The sequence below is a fragment of the Elephantulus edwardii genome, unplaced genomic scaffold (genome assembly GCF_000299155.1).
Source record: "Elephantulus edwardii isolate Elephantulus edwardi_28Jun2011 unplaced genomic scaffold, EleEdw1.0 scaffold00086, whole genome shotgun sequence".
In the NCBI taxonomy this organism is placed as follows: Eukaryota; Metazoa; Chordata; class Mammalia; order Macroscelidea; family Macroscelididae; genus Elephantulus; species Elephantulus edwardii.
In genome coordinates, this window is record NW_006399836.1 from 4,466,569 (window position 1) to 4,474,512 (window position 7,944).

Below are 7,944 nucleotides of genomic sequence, written 5' to 3' on the forward strand. Positions count from 1 at the left end.
AAAGAAAGAAAGAAAGAAAAATACTGCAGCCTTCATGGACTGCATCTCAACATCAAGAAAACAAAAATTCTCATCCTTAGACCTTGATAGATGGAAAAAAAGATTGAAACTGTCAACGTCAGCGATGTCCTTTTACTTGGATCCACATCCATAGTCAGGAGATCAGAAGACGTATGAAAAGACACTAGAAAAGCCTTTAGTCAGGGATCTCTCCAAATTACTGAGGGGTGACAATGTTAGAGACTAAGGCACACTTGATTTAGACCATAGTCTTTTCAATCACTTGCTATGCATCTGAGAGCTGGGCAATGACTAAGGATGACAGACGAACTTAGACCTCTGAGTTGTGATGTTGGAGGAGAGGACTGAATATCCAATGGATAGCCAAAAGAACAAACAAAAATATCTTGGAGAAGGTGCAACCAGAGTGGTCCTTGGAGGCAAAGATGGTGAAGCTTCATCTCACATACTTTGGACATGTTGCTAGGAGAGGTTATTCCTTGGAGAGGGACAACATGCTTAGAAAGGTGGAGGGATGGCAAAGGAGAGGAAGACCCTCAACAAGGTTGACTGACACAATGACTGCTGCAATGGGCTTGAGTGTGTCAGGGATTATGAGGATGGTTCAGGATAGTGCAAGGTACCATCCGTTGTTCAAAGGACCATTATGAGTCATACTCGACTCGATGGCACCTGAAAAACAGCAGAGTCATAGTTTATCCCATTAGAGCTCTCAGAACCCAAGGAAACAGCCTCGAAGTTTTCCCAAGCAGGTTACCTGCTGGCATTCTGCAGTGAAAACCAACCAGCAAGCAGGACAGGCTGAGCCACCTGTTTTAAGGCTGCATCTGGTTTGAGGCTATCCCCCTACCTAGACGGGGAACTTACCTGTCCCCCAACTAGATGGGGAGCTTGTCTTTGCTCCCATTCACTGGTGGCACTCCGAGTGGGAGACGATCAGAGGCAGCAGCCACGGCTGCCTCCTAGCGGCCTGATCTGTAATCTTCCTGCTCAGCGTGGCTCACAGCAGATCTTAGCAGCTTCAAGTCAAGGCAGGCACAGGCTGTCCCAAGAAGCCAGCCCCGCAGCTGGTGACTCAGCACCGGAGGAGGGTGGAACTTGGGGCCCGAGGTGCCAGCATGGGTGACAATGAGTCCAAGGGCTTTGTGCATAAAACACAAAGCTACATCCTGAGAACTACCCAGCAAACAACCTCAAAATCAAATGAATCCACAGTAATTCCATTGGTGTCCCCAAATGCTCCCCTTGGATTTAAACAAACAGATCTCCTGCTTCTAGCTGCTGGAAACACAGTTTGAGCCATTGTTTAAATTCCAATGACCTTTGGTTTTATTGGGTTTGTTTTAAGCCCTATCCCTTCACCCTCAGGCCCGGCAATTATATGGAAGCATCCAGACTGGATGTAGAAGGGTTCTCCTTTATTAATTTTTCTTTTTATTCATGGGTGAAGGAGATTGAGAGAAAAGATGTCGCCCACACGTCGGGCATTAGCATGATCTCTGCATGTGCAGGACACAGATAGTGTTCACTCTGGAATGTGCCCCCCAAGAAAATGTTCCCACAGCTGCAAAAGCCCCCCTCCTCATTCCTCTGAGGACCCAGCCTCCCAGATCCCAGCCTCAGCTTCACATGTCCCTCTCAGGAAGCCAATGTGCTTGCTGTTGGGCTCCAAGATTCCCCCTCAGTTAAGCATGCATCCCCCTAGAGATACAGGGAAGACACCCAAATCTGTGGGGACACAGAGAGGGCACTTCTCATCATCCTCTAGCTCGGGGGAAGAGCTGCTGACCATCAGGAGGGTGAGGGGTGAAAAAGACTTCAGACCACCATTGTCCCCTCATCCGAGGACCTTCTCATGCGGCCCTAGCTGTTCACACCCCAGCCCCACCTGGTCTTCTAGATCCTCTCCTGGGAAAAAAGGACATTCGGGAGCAGACAGAGGTAGGGTTCCACTGATCATTTGAGCCGGTATTTTCTTTGTTGTCAAGACTTATCTGACCCACAGTTCTCATCCTGCTCCCCCAAGGACGTTTCTGACGGTTGAAGCCCCCAGATCTGGCCTGGAGCAGCGGCCTTTGCCTGTGGGCCCAGGGGAAATGTGTTGAGTTGCAGCAAACGCTCATTGCTTATTCTCCCTGCAGCCTTGAGGATAGAACAGTCTTGGGTTTTCTGCTCAGCATCTCTCTGCATGGTTTGTCATCATGTGGAGGTGCCCAGGGGGAGAGGGGAGGTGTCAGGTGCCCTTGCTCTCTGTCCTCTCCTCATCCACCGTCTGAGCATTGCTAGTGGCGCGCAGCTGGCCCTGGGCCGCGGGCTTCACCGACAGGACCAGGCGCTTGCGGAAGGTCTCACACAGCACGATGTACACAAAGGGATTGAGGCAGCTGTTGGCATAGCCCAGGCTGATGGCCGCGTTGTACAGGTAGACAAAGGTGAGGGTCGGGCGGCTGATGGATAGCTGGGTCAGCTGTAGCACGTAGTAGGGCGCCCAGCACACAAAGAAGACCAGGCAGATGGCGATGGCCGTGCGAGTCACCCTCTTTGTCCGCAGCCGGATGCTGCGTTGGGAGGCGGGGGCCACGGAGGAAGTCATGCGCTGGAGGATCCGCACGTAGGCGGCCGTGATGACCACGAAGGGCACGGCGAAGGCCAGGAAGAACTGGTACAGGGTGAACCAGTAGAGGTCAGTGTCAGGGTTGGGCAGGCGGATGCCGCAGCCCACCGTGCCCCCCGGGAAGGGGATGAGCCTGGCATAGAGCCACACGGGGGTGATGCTGATGAAGGAGAGGGCCCACAGGAGGCAGATCACCAGGCTGGCCACCGAGGGCTTCCGGAACTTGGTGGAGGAGATGGGGTGCACGGTGGCCAGGTAGCGGTCAATGGCCATGGCTGTGAGGATGTAAGTGCTGGTGAACTGACTGTTGGCGTCCATGGCCGTGATGAGCGTGCACATAGTCTCCCCAAAGTGCCAGACGCCATTGCCCATGAGCTGGTGAATCATGAAGGGCATGCCCAGGAGGAAGAGGAGGTCCACCACCGACAAGTTGATGATGAAGATGTCAGGCACGTTGCTGCACCAGTGGAGCTTGGACTTCTTCACCACGGCGAAGATGACCGTGGAGTTCCCCACAATGCCCAGGAGGCAGATGGTGCCGAACACCGACGGCATGATGATGTTGATGTAGGAAATACTTCCTGTGCGAGAGGGCTGGCCTGCGGACAGAGGAGCAAGTGTGGGACGCGTGGCCAGGGCTGTGCACCAAACGCACTGTCCCTGGCTCGCCCAGCAGCAGCCAGGCATTAGTCTACCTCACTCCACTGGGGCCTGCCTTTCTTCCTGACTCCGTCCCCCGCTGTCCTCCCTCCCCACGCTGCTGCCTGCCATCAAACGACCCGAAGCCACCCCACCTGTTAGTCTAAGACCTGTCCTTCACCTCCTGCTTGTGACCCCAGCTGTCCACTAGCCACTGCAGGACCTCTGGGCTTCGCCAGCGAACCCCATCAGCATTGCCAAAGGGACATGACAGCGTTTGCTGCTCACTCCTGTCATTTCATTTTAGACGTTGCTGGCAAGATGCACACTGGCCTCTCCGAGGATGCCTGTCCTGTGCTGGTTCGGGCCTGGCTCCCACCCCCTGGCCTCCTGGAAGGGAATTCCCGGCTGGTGTCTCCTGTGCCCGAGGTTTCCCCGTGCGAAGTGGGAGGGATGTGTGTCCCGCAGGTCGGGAATTTTCTTCACACACCCATTTCTCTTTGCTTCCTTCCTTCCCTTCTCCCAGGGCAGCTGGCAATGTCAAGAAGCTGAATTCACCAGAAAAGTTAATCCCCTCGCCTGCTGTGCAGCCCATCCTCCCAGCGGCTGCAGAGGCGGCTCTGACCCCAGCCCGGAGTCGCCCAGCGAGTGCCCAGCTGCCTCCCACACACCCAGCTCTCCTTACTTGCTGTTACAGCCAGATTTTCTTTTTTCCTTTTTCTGCAAAGCGTCTTCGGAACTCATCCCCCGCACCATCGCCACCATCGCCGCCACCCTGGCTCTGCCCGGGCCCCTTCTCTGCTCCTGCCCCGTTGGTCCTAGCTCCTCTGCCCCTCTGGGCAGAGATGGGGGTGGGGAGCAGGTGCCCACCAACTGTGATAAAGTTTCCGGAGCAGTTGGGCTGGGGTGCGAACCCTTCCCACTTCCCACCCTGAGCCCCCCACCCCGGGGTGGGTGCAGGAGGAGGCTGGTGCCCCCTGGACTCACCGGCGTAGGTGAGGTTGTCAGGACCACTGGAGGTGTTGCTGGCATTGAGGCCAGTGGGCAGCGGCGAGGCTGCCAGGTCCATGCTGCCCGGGGCCCGCACCTGCACCCCGAGCGGTGCCCCCCTTGCACCCACGCAGGCTGCGGCAGCCCCGGCGCCAGCGCGCCCGCCGTGCGTCCCAGCCGAGCCGAGCCCGCAGTCCAGAGGGGTCCCCTCGCGGCGGGCCCGCGCCTCCCTGCTTCTCGCCGCCTCCTTCGCGGCTCCTACTGACATCACCTCGACACATTACCATTCGGAGGCAGATGCACATTAACCTCTTCGGGCCCAGCCTGTAGCTCCCGCTCTGCCTGTCCGCAGAGCAGCAGGGTGCTGGGGGAGGGGAGGGTGGAGTGACCCTAGCACGACGGGTGGCCCCTGTCCCCTGCACTGGGACGTGCCTCAGGACCATCGGGGCTGCTGCTTCCTTCCGGTGGGGTGCTAGGTCCGTGCAAAAGCCACAGCCTGTATCCCAGCCTGGCCTAGCCCGGAACCCCCAGTGTGGGTGGTTGGGCACGTTGCAGGGGCCTGGGGTGACGCCCAAGAGTCGCCAGAGCTTGGGAAGAGTCTGCAGGTCCCCACATACACCCTGTCCCCAGACCTCAGCCGTCTGGACTCCCTAGCTGGCTGAACTGCTGGCTGAACTTACAGGTTGAGGGGCTGCTAAACACGAGGCTGGTCATGGCCAGGGCCTGTGAGCCAGACGGCACAAGCTCCCCTTTGCACATGATGAGCATGGAGGTTTTGTTTTTAAATGCTCAGAGGTCCTTGAGGAGCCCTGGGGCTCAGGGACTGCTGGCAGAAAGGTGCACAGTCCCTCTGAAGTAGAAAGATAAGGCAGTCTCTTGAAGGAAAGATTTTCAGCCTTGGAAGCCCTGTGGGCGGGCGCAGGACTGGTGTTCTTTTCCTGTAAGGTCTGAAGGAGGAGCATCCTTTTCACATGTTCTTGGACAGTGGCTCCGGAAATGGCAGTGAAATCATCTAGCAAGTGTTAAAAGAAACTATGATGAATTGGCATGATTGAGATGTGCATATGGTTTTACTGGGTAGCTTAGTGGTAAGAAGTTACACTGCAAACCCAAAGGAACACGGTTCAAATCCACAAGCAGCTCCATGGGAGAAAGATGGCTAAGATTTACTGCCTCTGAGAAATCCACCGGAGCATCAGCTATGAAGCGGCTGAAGAATTGAAACTGCTGATCTTTAGGTTAGTGTGCCACTGCTTAATATCCAGTGGCACTAGGGATATGAGAATTCCTGTTGTGAATATGCTGGGCTACTTAAAGGGGAAGATGAAAGATGTGGAGCTCGCAGCCTCACAGCCAGTCTTCAGGCAACCTTGGTTAGAGTCCTTGTTCTAATGCCTTTATTACTGTCTCAACTTTGAGCGGGTCTGCTCACCACTCTGTAAGCCCCTTCTCCATTTGTGGACAGGAAAAGTAGTAATACCTACCTTAAGTTACAATTAGACTACTTGGCAGAGAGGAAGAATGCAATGATGATGGCTTTAGAGCCAGAAGTGCTGTCCCCATCCATAGTGGCCAGTAAGCCACAAGGTCCAGACTTCAGACGAGCTTTGCGGGGGGGGGGGGGGGGGTGGAAGACAGCTGTCTGGCCCTTGAGAACAGCCACCTGGCCCCTGGGAAGTGCTGCCCATAGAGAAAGCTACACAGCCCCTGGGGAGAGCCACCTGGCAGGGGAAACCCTCCTGGCCCCTGGCAAAACTACCAGGTGTGTATGAGGAACTTCATCTAAGCCACTTTCCTCCATCTCCTCCTCCAGTACACCTGTAAGTCACACCTCCAAAGCCCTTTTCTTTGTAACTCGCAATTTTGTTCTCTCCAGCTTTGCTCCTTTTCCTATAGGTAACCTAACACTGAGTCTTGTTCCAGAACCTGAACCCAGAGCCCTGTTCCAGAGACATAAGGGAAATATAACTGCCAGCTAAGGAAGCAAAGGCTGATGAAGCCTCAAATCTCAGCCAGCAACTCCCTCTGGACTCACTCACGCAGTCCAGAGGGTGGAAAATGTCATGAAAGTATCTTCTAACTGAACAAGAAGGCATGCAGCTTCAACTCAAAACCACCAGTATAGGGTTAAAGTGGGCTCCCTTTCCCTTTAATCTCAACACCCCTGTTCAGCATAAAGCAGCTATAGCATCTTTCAATATTGTGATATAAGGCTTAAATTTATTTTTCAGTTCTTTCAGCTTGAGAAATGCAGAGTTCTTCCCTCTTTATTTTCCAATCCCAGACCTCTGCACATTCCATTATAATACTTTGCTTTGTCCTCCTGAGCTGCCCTTCAAAATCTTGTTCAGCTCTTTCACTTCGGCATATTTTTCTTTCATTTTGGCTTCTCGATGCTTCACTGCAATCTTTAGAGTCTCTTCTGACATCCATTTTTATTTTTTTCTTTCTCCTCCATTTTTGTGATGATCTTTTGCTTTCTTCATGCTTGGCTGCACAATTAACATCCTTGGTATGAGCAGTCGTGAAATAAGGAGTTGCATTGCACTGGGAAAATCTGCTGTTAGGGACCTCTCCAAATTAGTGAGGTGTAGTGATGTCAGTTAGAGGATTAAGGTACATCTGATTCAGGCCATGGTCTTTCCAATTATTTGCTATGCATCTGAGAGCTGACAATGAATAAGGATGACAAAAAAAAAACTTCACAAAAGAAGACATTCACAGGGCCAACAAGCACATGAAGAAATGTTCAAAATCCCTAGCTCTAAGAGAGATGCAAATTAAAACAACTATGAGATATCATTATCTCACCCCAGTAAGAATAGCAAAATTTAACAGAACAGCAACCAACAAAGGCTGGCAAGGTTGTGGAGAAACTGGAACCCTTATTCACTGTTGGTGGAAGTGTAAAATGGTGCAACCACTGTGGAAAATGGTGAGCTTTCTCAAAAGTTGCAAATAGAGATACCATTTGACCCAGCAATTCCAATACTGGGAATATACCCTAAAGAGACCATAACTGACATCAAGCAGATATATGCACACTCATGTTTATTGCAGCTTTGTTCACAATAGCAAGGAGTTGGAAACAACCCAAATGCCCATCAACAGACGAATGGATAGAGAAGCTGTGGTATATTCACACGATGGAATACTATTCTGCATTGAAAAACAAGGAACTCATGCAATATTATTCAAAATGGGTGACACTAGAGGACATTATGCTGAGTGAAATATCTCAGTCACAAAAGGACAAATATTGCATGATGTCACTGTTGTAGAATGGGACTGACATCAGGGTTGGAGTAAAACTGAGAAAAACTGGATAAATTACATATACTGCATTGAAACCGATGAGGGAGAGAACAATTTAAAAGCAATATATGATAGGGTATTATGGTTATCACAAGAGTCCAGAATGAAGGTAGCATAGTGGCGTGTACTCAGGGTGGTGGGAGGAGGGGGGAGGATTGTATACCAATGAAAGAATTTTTCTTTTACTTTTCAAAGAGAGGAGCGAACTGTGCAGCGGGGAGGGCTGGGCAGGGAGAAAAGTGCAACAATGAATGAATGGAAACCCAAAATCTCTGTAAATGTTCATTAAAATTAATAAAATAAAATTTAAAAAAAAGAATGACACAAAAAGAATTGATGCCTGTGAGCTGTGGTGTTGGAGAAGA

At 51.9% G+C, this 7,944-nt stretch overlaps 1 protein-coding gene across 1 annotated transcript; it reads right to left on the reverse strand.

Moving 5' to 3' along the window:
• Nucleotides 1-2,179: 2,179 nt before the first annotated feature.
• On the reverse strand, nt 2,180-4,343 carry MCHR1 (melanin-concentrating hormone receptor 1). Its single transcript, XM_006890097.1, has 2 exons — nt 4,262-4,343; nt 2,180-3,234 (listed from the first exon to the last, which is right to left on the reverse strand). Exons 1-2 carry the CDS (start codon nt 4,341-4,343, stop codon nt 2,255-2,257), a joined length of 1,062 nt encoding a protein of 353 aa, XP_006890159.1. The 3' UTR covers nt 2,180-2,254.
• Nucleotides 4,344-7,944: the final 3,601 nt, after the last annotated feature.